General features: G+C 48.4%; 1 protein-coding gene across 10 annotated transcripts in view; it reads right to left on the bottom strand.

Annotated features, from left to right (window-relative positions):
* The window catches only part of BCORL1 (BCL6 corepressor like 1), a 77,758-nt gene that overhangs the window by 27,113 nt on the left and 37,650 nt on the right, over positions 1-12,995 (bottom strand). For 8 of the 10 annotated variants that reach the window (XM_016943863.4, XM_016943861.3, XM_016943862.3 and 5 more), the window contains 4 exons: positions 9,803-9,968; positions 7,975-8,055; positions 5,579-5,968; positions 2,102-2,328 (listed from right to left, as the gene is read on the bottom strand). In XM_016943863.4, the coding sequence (XP_016799352.1) occupies positions 2,102-2,328; positions 5,579-5,968; positions 7,975-8,055; positions 9,803-9,968 (864 nt within the window). The remainder of the gene's footprint in view (positions 1-2,101; positions 2,329-5,578; positions 5,969-7,974; positions 8,056-9,802; positions 9,969-12,995) is intronic. The other 2 variants (XM_063804226.1, XM_063804225.1) reach the window with 1 other exon arrangement.

The raw sequence follows: 12,995 nt of genomic DNA, 5'->3' as shown, positions 1-12,995 counted from the left end.
CCCCCACCCCTTGCTTCCTGCTACAAAGCCCCATGCCATGGGGGCAACCAGAGCAGGTGGAGGTGACTGGGAGAGAAAGGAAGGCGGGAGGGGGAAAGGAAGGTCACAGGGAGGGACAAAAACCTCTCCAGGAGAACACTGCAGCGGACACACTGCCAGGCAGAATAACCAGACAGAAGCATGTGAGTGTGCTGCTGAATCTCGAGCGCTGGTTACCTTTGTGTGGGCTGGGGCCATCCATCTGAGTGTCTGGGGGAGGAACAGGGGGAAGGGGAGGGGGAGCAGGAGCCTGAGACGCCCACCTTTTCCCAGCGCTGCTTGTGGTGGCAGCATTTTCTGCCCAACTGCCCCCTTCCCCCAGTGCCTCCCAAATACAAACAGAAGCCCCCCATTCAGAGCCTGAGAGACATATGGAACGAGCCATGGCTCCAGAGGCAGACAGGCCTATTTCACGTCCCAACTGCATCACTCAGGACCACCCAGTAACTTCACACAAGTCCCTTAACCTCCTTGAGCCTCAGTTTCCTCACTACAAAATGAGGATAATAAAGGTGCCTACCTCCCAAGTGCCACTGCAGGAATTAAGAGCGATAACGTGAATGAACTGCTTGGCACAGACCAGAGTTCCATGCTCTTTCCCTGGGCCCCTGTCCTCCCACTCTGGGGGGTCAAGGGAACGAACGCTGCTACCCTGCCACGCTATGCCTCTGTTCCCTCATTCTTGCTTCCGCCCGAAGCACAATGATGCACAGCAACCCTCGGAGAGCACTTTATGGTTATCAAAGCCTGTCACAGACATTGCTTCCTTTGTTCCCCCAAGCACCCTTGTGAGACAGAAAGGGCATGAAGCAGCAGCTCCATTCTTCAAGATGAGGAAATAAGCTTGAGTCTTGTCTGAGCTGGAAAGAGGTTCTGGGAGGGGGAAGGGGAAAGGAGGGGAGACGAGCACCTGGGGCTCCCACCTCTTGCCAGTGCCATTCGGGGATTCCAGTAAGAATCATGACCACCAAAGCGCTAGGCATGATGGCTTCCGCCTGTAATTCCAGCACTTTGGGAGGCCAAGGCGGGCGGATCACTTGAGCTCAGGAGTTCGAGATCAGCCCGGCCAACATGGTGATTTTTTGTATTTTTGTACTAAAAATACAAAAATTAGCCGGGCGTGGTGGTGGGCGCCTGTAATCCCAGCTACTCACAAGGCTGAGGCACGAGAATCGCTTGAACCCAGGAGGCGGAGGTTACAGTGAGCCGAGATCGTGCCACTGCACTCCAGCCTGGGCAACAGCGTGTGACTCTCAAAAAGAGAGACAGAGAGAGAAAAAAAAAAAAAAAGAATCACGACCACCAAAACAAGCTGAAGATGGGCTTTTGTTTTTGGCTGTCAATGACAAATACATATTATAGGTATACATTTGAACCCGGACCCTCACTTCTCTCAAATGTAAAGTTAACCCAGGTTGAAGACTGATTTTTTCTAAGGATACAACATGCAACCTAACACCAATGGCATGAACATCAGACCCAAAAGAGATGTTGATTTGGGATGAGGGTTTTAGGAATGCTTGCCTGGCTGTTGATTGGTGACTGCCCACTCACTAGCATCTACGCTTCCATGAGAAGTTAAAGAACTGGGAAGCAGGGTAGGGGAGGAGTAGCTAGAACCTGGGCCCCAGTGGAATTCCTTCAGCCTCACCCTCAATCAACCTTTGTCTGGACCTTAAAATCCTTCCTCCTACAAGTTGTTTTCTACCTTGATTGACTCAGAAAGTTCCAAGATTGGTTTCCAGTAAGTTAAACCCAGACAAAAGCTTCTTGATTGGATGTTAACGAGCTACTCAAGCTAACATCCTGCCATATTCTTTAACTCTTCCTTAACTCAAAGAAAATCTAAAGATTGTAGAGGAAAAGCCATCATGGGCCAGACCTTACAATTAACTATAACTTTAGTTCCCATTCTTCAAATTCACCCCCAACCCTTCGAGAACTAGTTTGAGAATGCCTTACTAAATATGGGTTAATTTGATCCTCCCCATCCCCCCCCCTCCTGCCTCCTCTGACCCCCCGCCACACACACCTTCTACAATACCCCTTGATAGCTACACACCTTTGCCTCTTCTGAGACGGTTGCCATGTGCTTGGTCTTGCACTTTCGTTTTCCTGATGGCTTTTCTGAATTTTCAAGGCAGACTGGCTCTTCCAGGTTATTTGGGAGGAAACCGTTTGGTGAATCCGAGATCCCCTGGACTTTGTTGGGCAAGAGAAGGTTCCTGTTCCTGAGGCGGTGCTCCAAACTTTGGGAGGAGGAAGTCTTCTGCTTACGGGCCTTTAAATCTGAAGGCAAGAAACAGGAAAAGAACGGATGTCAGAGAAATGGAACACAGAAAAGCAATGCCTTCCTCTAAGATGAATCAGAGGACTTTGGGGATTAGAACTGCAGTGCAAAGTTGTATAACTATCAGCTATCGATATCTAGTGCTGTGCTGACTATTCCACTAAATGCTTCTTGAATGAACACACCATACTTCAACATCGAAGTCCCTCATCTACAAGCAGGAGACAGCTCCCAGCCCTGCCAGCAGGGGGCGGCCCATCTGGCTAGCCCTAAGATAAGGGTAATTTTAACAGGATTTTTCCCAGAGCCCAGAGCAAATCAGAATTTCTTTTTGCTTTTTTCCCCATTCCCTTTGTCTGTTTCTCCAGTCCCGTATGAAAGCAAATCTGGTGGTCCTGCTGACATTAAGTATCAAGTACATGGGGAACAGGGAGGAAAAGGTAGAAGGCTGCCTTCATGGCCTCAGCTCTACTCACCTGACTGCCCCATTTGTCACTCTCCGAGGACACAAAGATCAAAGCTACAGGAACTCCCTGAAACTAGAAGGCATCATGAGCCTACTTAGCTGGCAGTCAAGGGCAGAAACCTGCTGCCTTTTCTGGGTGAAAATCAAGTCACTGGTGTCACTAGAACACACCAGCAACATCTCTAATTTAGCCACAGCTTGCTGAACAAAGCACATTCTAATTTCAAAAAGGCCTGCCGGGAACTCCATTATCAAGAGCTTCATCCCACAGGGTCTGTCCTAACCCCGTGTGTAGGGGCGACTGTGTGTTTAACCTCATCTCTCAAGATTAGTGCTGCTTGGCTTGGCCGTCAATTGTGTGATTGGCTGGGCTCAAGTCCTAATTGCTCTGAGCCTCAGTTGCCATATCTGTAAAATGGGGAGAATATAATCTACATCACAAGAGTGGTATGAGAATTAAATAAGATAATACATGCAAAACCCCTTTCAAAAAGTGTTATAACAAGTAAGACATCATTATTGTGTTATTTAAGCACAAGCTCTTGAGGCGGAGCCATGCCCGTGTGTTTTCCTCCCCAAAGGAATGAACACCATGCCTAGCAATTAGTGAAATGAAGGGACTGAGATTGAAGAGTTCTCAACTCGCCTCCCTCAACCCTGACATGGGCTCTCACATGTGACATTGACAAAGGCAGATCCAGATGTGGAAGCCATCATTTCAGCACAAGGAGTTGGCTGCAGCTTATGCACAGTTCCTGGAAGGCCAGCTGTCATGCCATCCCTTTCTCCCAGCTAGCCTCAGCCCGCTAGTGGGGCCCCATAGCCTGTCCAGGAATTGCTGTACTACATGGTCTCTAATAGCACTTCCAGTCAGAATGTTCTAAACTCCAGCTTTTGATGCGACACATTTGGGCTGAGGCAAAAGAGGAAGGAACAGAACCATGCCTTGTGAGGACCCCAGGAAACATGAAGAAGTCATATTACAGTGTTCAATGCTACAGGCAAAGAAACAGCCCCCCACCTTGTTTACCCAGGGCAGGCTCGGGTGTTTATTCAATTGCAGAGAAGTGAAGGCTTTATAGTAGCCCACAAAGGACTAGAGAGCGGAGGTGGCAGGTGTGTGAGTGGAAGTGGCTCTGCCTACCTGCTCCGCAGGTCAAGAAGGGAGATAACCAAAACCAGGATGAAAAGAAAAGTCAGGAGGCTCAGACAGAAGCAGGGTAACCTGCCTCATTTGGCCTTTGCCAAATTCCTGCACGAAGATGCCATCATCAGATCTGGAGGAAAGTAACCAGACCATGTGCCAAATCCAGCTGCCTCAATGCAAAACCCTTAGACACATCCACAGAGGAAGAATGACCTACTTTCCAACAACTGGAGCTGCCCCCAAATCAAGTAGGATGCCTTGATTGGTGGTGTTCTCTGCGTTACTGGAGGTGTGTTCATGAAAAGGCTGGCTGGCTACCTGTCAAGAATGCTGTGGAGATCTCTATCTTTGCATTGGGTGGCAAACTGGACCAGGCAACCTCGAAGGTCCTTCTGGTTCCAAGCGCCAATATGTTCCACAGGAAGCTTCCATGCTAGGAAACCAGGTGCCATTAGAGAAGATTAGGTGACACACAAAAGCTCCTCTTCATCCTAACACAAGTGGCTGAGGCCAACAGCTTGACACTCATTCCTGACCAATCTATTATTGCTCTAGCAGAAGAAAGAGAATTGTTCCCACTCTGTCACATAGTTGATGAAAATTAGCTCAATTACTCTCTTGAGCATAGAGATGGGTATCATATACACCTCCACTTAAACAGAGCCGGAAATGAGGTTAAGCCGTCTTTGCATTATAGCAAACCTGGAATCTACTACCCACTCAATATGAGGTTATTCAGTTTTAGCTAATAAGGAGACAGCGGATGTTTACCGGCAGCTCAGGATGAATACATCATAGGAGGCAATCAATTGCTGCTTCCAGGGTAGAGGTCAGAGAATGAGAGTGAGAGACAGAGGTGTTCTTATAAAACCCAGAGATGTGCTTTTTGCTCATTTAGAAATCCACTATAGGAATGGGCCTGAACAGTACTCAGTGGAACATACTGATATTAGCATCTTGTGACAGTCTGTGCCTCTGGAATGGTATATCACAGCATTTGATGTGGTCAGAGAAAGCCTGGTTTTCTCTTTGGGCTGCCTGCCTTCTCAACTCAGGTCCAACAGAAATGATGCTACTTTGGGTCACCTCAAAGCTTCACTCCGCCTCTGAATAATCACTGTGGCTTTAACGGATAAAGCAATGCTGTGCCCGTTTCTACTTGAAGTTCTTCTGTTGGTTTGAAGAACCCACTGTACTTCTTTTTAGCTTAGAGGCTGCAAGTATCCCAGGAAAGGCAGCCGATGCCCTCTGTCTTCTTGAACCCAAGATTCTAGGAGAGAGAACCCGTCCTCCCAAAAGACTCGACTCCCTCAAGCCAACCAGAGAACTCCCTGGTATCCAGTTGTCCCATGCCAAGGATGTCACCGTGGCCTTGCCCACAGGTTCAGACTTCTATAAGAAACCGGAGGGCTTGGGCCTTCATGTCCTCCGCTCACCTGCAGGCCAATCCGAACTCATTCAATGTCAACCCAAAGCCAAAGGCTCGGAGCTGGAGTTGAGTGACCCCCTCTGGCAGCTGGAGATCATAGCACCGGGTTTCTCTGGGTCCCGAAGCCTTTGGCTGGCGTAGAGGTGCCTGAGGGTTCCCAGAAGCCAAACGGGCCGCGGCGACAGCAGAGCCCCTGGCCAGCCTTACCTGCTCTCCCTTTCCGCCGCTGCTCGTCTTCTTGCTCTGTCAGGTACTCCCCAGTCTGATATTTTCGGCTCTTCTGCCGTCTTCGTTTCTTCCTCTTCAGCAGGCCCTCCTCCTCCTCTTCCTCCTCCTCCTCATTGGTGTCCCACATTTGCCGGGCAGCCTCTGTCCTCCAGGGCATTTCTCGGGCTCGCCACAGGTGCCTTCGGCCCTGGCTCAGCAGAGACTTGTCCTGGGCATGGTGGCTGCGATACTGGGTGTCCCGTTGGGTCTTTCTCACCTTTCGACGCTTAGCTGGGGTGGGGGTTACCTCCTCTTCTTCTTCTGTGGGGAAGACTTCCTGGCTTCCCATGTCACTGTCTGCCATGCCAGCAAAGGAGCTACAGATGCTTCCTGTGGATGGGATGTACAGAGGATGGTCAGGTACTTCTTCAAAGGACAAAGCATGGTGTCGAAGTGAATGCCCTGGACTAGGAGTTTGAAGGTCTGGGTTCAAGTTCAGGCTCTGCCAGTTATTAGCTGTACCGTTCGGGAAAGTTCCTTCAGTGCAGTCTCCTCATCTATAAAATGGGGATACTGTTCTCCCCTTACTGACCTCACAGGGCTGTTTTGAGGCTCAAATAAGATTTTTCACGCATATGTGCTTTACAGAGTCCAATATACCAATCAAGTATTAAAAACACACACCCTTACTCATCCACGTTACAGTGTCACCTGAATCCACACCCAAAACTCTTGCTTAGCTCTTATAAAGTGCCAAGTATTTTGTGAAGGGCAGGAGAGGGCCACGGGTCCCTGGGAAATCAGGGGCTAGGAGAGGGCAATTGGGGTCTCAGACAGGGCAAGGGAGGATATACTCCTTTTGTGGCACCACCAATCTTGGGGACAGAGCCACCCCGGCCAAGCAGAATCATCACAAGAGAAGAGTCTCAAGAAAAGCGAAGCAAGAAGGAGTCCCTTTCCTGTGATCTGTGACAGAGCCTGGTCGGGTCACGCCCAAATGCACCCAGGCACGCCCACTTCCCTTAAATTGACCCCACCTCCTCCTGACTTGCCAAGAGTTCAGGGGTGGAGCTTCCTCCCAGGCACCTCCCTCCACCCGGTTGTAGCTGTTCCTCACCGCTGGGCAAGCGCTTCCCCCTCCTCCCCCACCACCCCAGGATGGATTGGTACCTTTCCTGCCTTCCTCAGCCACCTTGCCAAAAGGCCATTTTCTCTCTCCACTCTTTCCTTCAACTCTGCTAACAACGAAAGTACATCCTAAATTGGCCTGGTTTCACACTACAGGAGATTTGACACCTTCCTCCTCGGAAGCAGCTGTGAGACACCACCATCTTTCTCCCAAGGCCCAGCTATTAACTCAACAGTCCCCAGACCCAAGCGAAGTCAGCAGAAGAAAGAAATGGTTCGAGGCAAATAGAGTAAGTAGCCCTTGACCAAAGCTTCAAGTTAGTCACACTGCTAAAAGACAGCAAATAACAGCACATTTTCCGTTATATACACTAGGCAAAACAAAGTGTTCTGGTTAATCTAATATTCTGGTTAATACAGAATCATCATAAAGATCACAAAGGGATCACCAATTTCCAAAGAATCAAATACAGTACAATGTGTTTAACACTAAAATGGGACTGGCTGTAATGTAATTGCTCTTTGATAATTCAGAGGACACTTCAGGATTTTGCAAGGCCTCCAGGCCATCATTATGAGCCCCAATTACCACCTCGCTTGCCATGTGCTAAGGTGCCGGTTACTAGAATGTCAGATAACTGAGTTTACACTATACCTTGCTTCCCCATTCTATCCAATTTGCATGGAAATTGGGTGAACTGGGACAACTATCTCCAGCCCTGGATACCAGTGTGGAGGCTAGCAGAAGGTAGTGGTGGCTAGAAAGGGCTAGCTTTTTTTAGTCCCTAGAGGTTGACCAACACAAATTCAGGGAGCCAAATGTGATTCTGCCAGCCCTGATGATTCAATGACTTTTCCAACTTTGAGGCTGCCTGTCACATAGGGCAATAAGACCAAGGTAGAAAGTTAAATGTCTGTGCCTGAGATTAGCCCCAGTAATGACGAGGTGCCAAAGCTTGGAGTTGAACCAGCTTTCCCGAGTGGCACAGGTCTTACCTCTTTCCACCATCAGCTCCCAACAAGAGAGGTCAAATCCCTGCTCTGAAAAGTTGAACAAATAATCCTCAAACAGTGGGCAATATTTGAGGACTATTTGTCCCCTGCCCCCACCCAGGGCTCTCTTATCTCTGCAAGGAGCTGGGCATTGTGGCACAGTGAATCAAATTCCCAACTTGACACCTGGGCCCATGGTAAAACTGCTCAACCAGATTTCGATCTCTCTTTTCATAGAAGATGCCGAGAGGGGCCATCACCTTAGTCTCACTCACCAGACTGACTGCGCGTGCGGGTGCTCAGAACCACAGGAATAAAGTCACGGAAACTGCTCTTTGCTTTCTTTTCCAAGGAACCTGGAGTGATGTGTGGTTTGGGGACAGAAGGCAGAAATGTTACAATCAAAGCTTAAAGACCAGAAAGCCCACCTGTGAGGCTCGGGGGAAAGATTGAGAAAGAGCTTGTGTTTACCCTGTGGTTAATCTGGGTTACATTTATTCGCTCCCCTTACGTGGCCATCACATATGTGTCTCTTGTAGACAATGAGTGTTTCCAGGTGGTTTTTAAAAACTGAGAGTTTGGTCGCTTTTGCTGATACCAGAAAAGGCAGTGCACAGTATCAATGTGATGGTGTGCCAGAAAGTAGGAAAGTAGGAGGCCCCACTGCCCATAGGACTCTGAGGCTGCTGCACCTCAACAAAGTTCTGCTGGGCATGGTGGCTCACGCCTGTAATCCCAGCACTTTGGGAGGCCGAGGTGGGTGGATCACCTGAGGTCAGGAGATTGAGCCCAGCATGGCCAACATGGTGAAACCCCGACTCTACTAAAAATACAAAAATTCGCCGGGCGTGGTGGCACTCACCTGTAGTCCCAGATACTTGGGAGGCTGAGGAGGAGAATCACTTGAACCTGGGACGCAGAGTTTGCAGTGAGCCGAGATTGTGCCACTGCACTCCAGCCTGGGTGACAGAGTGAGACTCCATCTCAAAAAAAAAAAAAAAAAAAAAAAGAAAGAAAGAAAGAAAATAAACAAAGTTCTAACTGAGCTGGAGCAGGTCCCAGAGGAGGGCAACCTCAGTGAATCTTGGAGGATTGAGTGAGGTGGGAAGATAGGAACAAGGAGCCAGTGAACAGAGAAAAAACGGCTAAGAACAGATGAGGCCGGACGCAGTGGCTGACGCCTGTAATCCCAACACTTTGGGAGGCTGAGGCAGGGAGATGGCTTGAGCCCAGGAGTTCAAGACCAGCCTGGGAAACATGGTGAAACCCCATCTCTTCAAAACTACAAACATTAGCCAGGTGTAATGGCACATGCCTGTGGTCCCAGCTACTCGGGAGGCTGAGGTAGGAGGATCACTTGAGCTCAGGAGGTTGAGGCTGCAGTGAACCGATATTGTGCCACTGAACTCCCTCTAGCCTGGGAAGCAAAGTGAGACTCTGTCTCAAAAAAAAAAAAAAAAAAAGAACAGACCAGAAGAGGCAGGTCATAGTCATGTCAGGTGGGCAAGACCATGAACCTGGACTCCTGTGCTCAGGAATGCTGGGGATTCTCTCCCTGATAAGGGTGCCCAGAAACTATTAGTGGCAAAACGGACAGGTTAGGGACACATACCAGCCCCGTCATCCCAGACATCCTGTGTGTCCCTAAATGATAATAAACGTTTAAGATTTCTCTAAACTCTCCTAGCTAACTAGCTATTTATTTTTGTCCTTTCAGAATAGCAGTTTTCCAGTATACCCAAAGAAGACAGCGTAATGAACCCCCATTCTGTGGTTTTTGTCTAAATTCTCCTTAAACTTGTTTCTTTGAGCCTAGACCCATCGCGGGGAAATGGGTCGGCTACTGTGTTGTGGGCCTGGTGTTTGTGTCTGAAAACCACTTCCTTCAGCCTTATTCTAGCACCCAGGAGGAGCAGAAGGGGCCCCCGATCCTTGCTCGCTCACCTTAGACTTCAGAGGGGTCAATCATATCTTCTTTCCACAGTGAAGAAGTCTCACTTTTCCAGAGTGAAGGAGTCAGCGCCTGAGCCCCTCTGCCCTCACCACCGTGCCCTGGGGATCCCTCTGCAGCCCAGCCCAGAGGGCCAGGGCCGCGGGGCCTACCTTCCTCGTGGCTGTCGGCTCGTTTTCCTGGAGACTGGGACTCCGGCTTTGTCGGCTTCCGGTGCTTGTGCTTTCCCCTGACTCCATTGTGCTCTTTTCCTGAATCTGAAGCCCCCCTGGGGCTTTTCTTGGTGGATTCCTGGGGGTCACTGGGCAGCTTCCGGCACTGTGGAGAGGTAGAGGGTCAGGTCTGAGGTCAGTTTCGCTTCTTAAGAAAGCTCTCCAGGGGTTGAGCCGTGTGTCCCGTTTCTGACCTAGAGGCATGAGCTGCCCAGAGTGGGGGACCAGGGGCAAGGGTCCGTGCACTGCCTTCCAGAGTGGGTGACAGGGGCTCTTTTGGACTGAGTCCAGGGCCCCAGCTAATCCCCATAGGCGTCCACATCCCATCACTTTAAAGAGGTCTACAGAGTCTGCGTTCAAAAGCCAGTGAATAAACACCCAAAGTCATTTTAAAAGGTGCAAAGTCAGGCCCCATACTCTCTGTACCCAAACACCAATGGAGAGACCGGCATTAAACAAAATGCCTCTTCTGCAAGTTGGGAGACTACATTGTTCAAATAACTTCACTGTGAATGGTATTGCACCAACAACTGAAAATAATTCTCAGTACAGGCCAACTCAAGAAAAATTGTCTCTTTTCACGTGTAAATTAATACCAGAAAATAGATTCAACTAAGGCAAGAAGAAAAACATGACACAGGAGCAATTCAAATATCCTCATATTTATAAAACCCAGTGAAAAGGCCCAAGCATTATTCGTAATGCCACTTTATACTCTGTAGCACTTTCAGCCTTTCCAAATGCTCTCATCTCTATTATTGGATTTTATCCTCCCCACAACCCTGGGAGGAGAAGCTAATATTATCCCCACTGAACAGATAAGAAAACGGAGGCTCCAAGACAAAGGGTTGAATGACTTGTCCAGGGTAACACACAATCCCATGTGTCCACTGGCTCAGGGACTGCCACTTACCAGGCCAACCCGCAAGTTAGCACATTTGTGCTTGCAGTGAGAAAGACCCAGAATTGGGACTAGGACCCGGGGGTCCTGGCCCCCAGCCCGGGCCTCTGGGCATCAGCTCTCGCTACCTATCTTCCCTGAATCACTTCCTCGGCTGCTTCAGCTCAGCTTCTCCCACGCCCACTGCCTGGCGCATCTAAGAGGCACAATGGCTGTGCTCACACACTGCAAGGACACTCTCAGCCTAACAGTCACGTATTCTCACGAGCTTTGAGGTCTCTCTGTGCCACTAAACAAGAAATAGGGCAATGTAGGGATTTCCAGTATTCTAGTATGCAGGGAGTGCAGAATAAGCAAAACGTTGGAACAATAAAAGCAGGTCCGAGGAGGAAAGGAAGGGTTAAACTTGCTTGAGCTGTTTTTCCCCTAAGCTGACCCATGCCTCGCCTGCTAGAAGGTTATCGTGGTGTACCTCCAGCTAAGGGGATGGCACATACCTTACTGATGGAACATTTTCGGGGGCTGGGGCCTCCTAATTCTCCAGGGACAGGGAGTCACCACTACCCATCAAATTCCAGGACTCCTCCTATCCCATGAGCTCTTCCTGCTTCTTATTTTCAGCAGAGGCCTGAGCTAAAAATTCAAGTTCAGTTTCCCCCTTGGCTTGCTGCCAGTTCCTACAAACCAAAGTGTTAGGAGGAGGAAAGCATTGGTTGGAAAGAGGAAGATGAGGAACTACTGCTTAAAAACTAACCTTCAGGTACGGCTGGAGAAAAACTATTTTAAGTCAGGGGGAATAAAGTCAAATGCACATACATTTGAACATGTCCTATTTATTTCTGAATATCATTCTTAGCTGGCTCTTTCAAATGCAGATCACTAACTTTTACTTCCGAAGACAAAAACAAGTAAAACAGAACATCTAGCAGGGCGCGGTGGCTCAAGCCTGTAATCCCAGCACCTCGGGAAGCCGAGGCCAGCGGATCACCTGAGGTCAGGAATAAAAATATTTCGCACACTCCAACTTATGCATGAAGTTGGGAGGATGGGGAGACCGTGTGAGATGAACATTCTGGTTAACAGTTTTGAAATATTTTCCAAAGAGCTTTCCAAGGAATGAGAAGACAATAAAATACATCCAGCACCAAATGAAGCAGAACTCTCTCTCTTTGCTGGTGATGCAGAAGGCCCTTTAGGATCCTGAGAGGCCTTGGGCAGGTGGTATTGGCAACAGGAGACTATTTTCACTCTTGGCCAAGCCCTGAAAGGGGCTGTTTCAAACAAACCCCTGATCTTAGTTTGCTGATCAACAGTTTCCTTCTCAGGAAGGTGGCATGTAAAAAAAAAGAAAGAACAAAGTGATTTGCACTCCCAAAAAAGACATTTACTAAATCCTTACAGGCAGCTGCAAAGAGCTGCTTCCAGGCCCCTGATCCTGTCATTTTAATTTCTGCCCTCTGCATTTGATAGTGGGCCCACTGAACTGTTCATCTAATATAGGATAGGGCAGTGCCCACCTGTCACTGAGTCATCTGTGAGACATAAGCTTCATGAGAGGCGGGGCCACATCTATTTTGTTTGTAATGCTAACAATAACAGCAACCACTAACACTAACTGAACACCTACTATGTGCCAGATACTACTGTACACACTTATGTATATCACGTTCTTTAATCTTTTTTAAAATGACAGCTTTACTGAGATACAATTTATTAAGACATACCATGCAATTCACTTAAGTGTAAAATTCAATTGTTTTTAGTATAGTCATAGAGCTATGTAACCATCCCTACTTATCTAGCTCCAGAACTTTTTCATCACCCTGAATGGAAACCCAATACCCATTAAACAGTCACTCCCCAACTCTTCCATCCTCCCCAACCCTAGGCAACCACTAGTCTACTTTCTGTCTCCATGGATTTGCCTATTGTGGACATTTTATATCATCATCTCATTTAATCTTCACAACTCTATGAGTAGATACTATTATTGTCTTGTGTATAGATTAAGAAACTGAAGCCCATAGAGATTAAGTAGCTTGACTAATAGCACACAGCTAGGAAGAGGTGGGGCCAAAATTCAAACCCAGGCTCCATGTCTGGCTCCAGGGAGCATACTCCTCATCAATCTATGATACCACCCTCCTGAAGAGGTATTCCCATTGCCTGGGAAGGACTGGCATACAGTAGCCATGCAACAAAAACTTGCAAAACATTCAGTGAAACAGTTCC

Source organism: Pan troglodytes, chromosome X (genome assembly GCF_028858775.2).
Source record: "Pan troglodytes isolate AG18354 chromosome X, NHGRI_mPanTro3-v2.0_pri, whole genome shotgun sequence".
Taxonomy (NCBI): domain Eukaryota; kingdom Metazoa; phylum Chordata; class Mammalia; order Primates; family Hominidae; genus Pan; species Pan troglodytes.
This window is presented reverse-complemented; position numbering and strand designations above follow the sequence as displayed.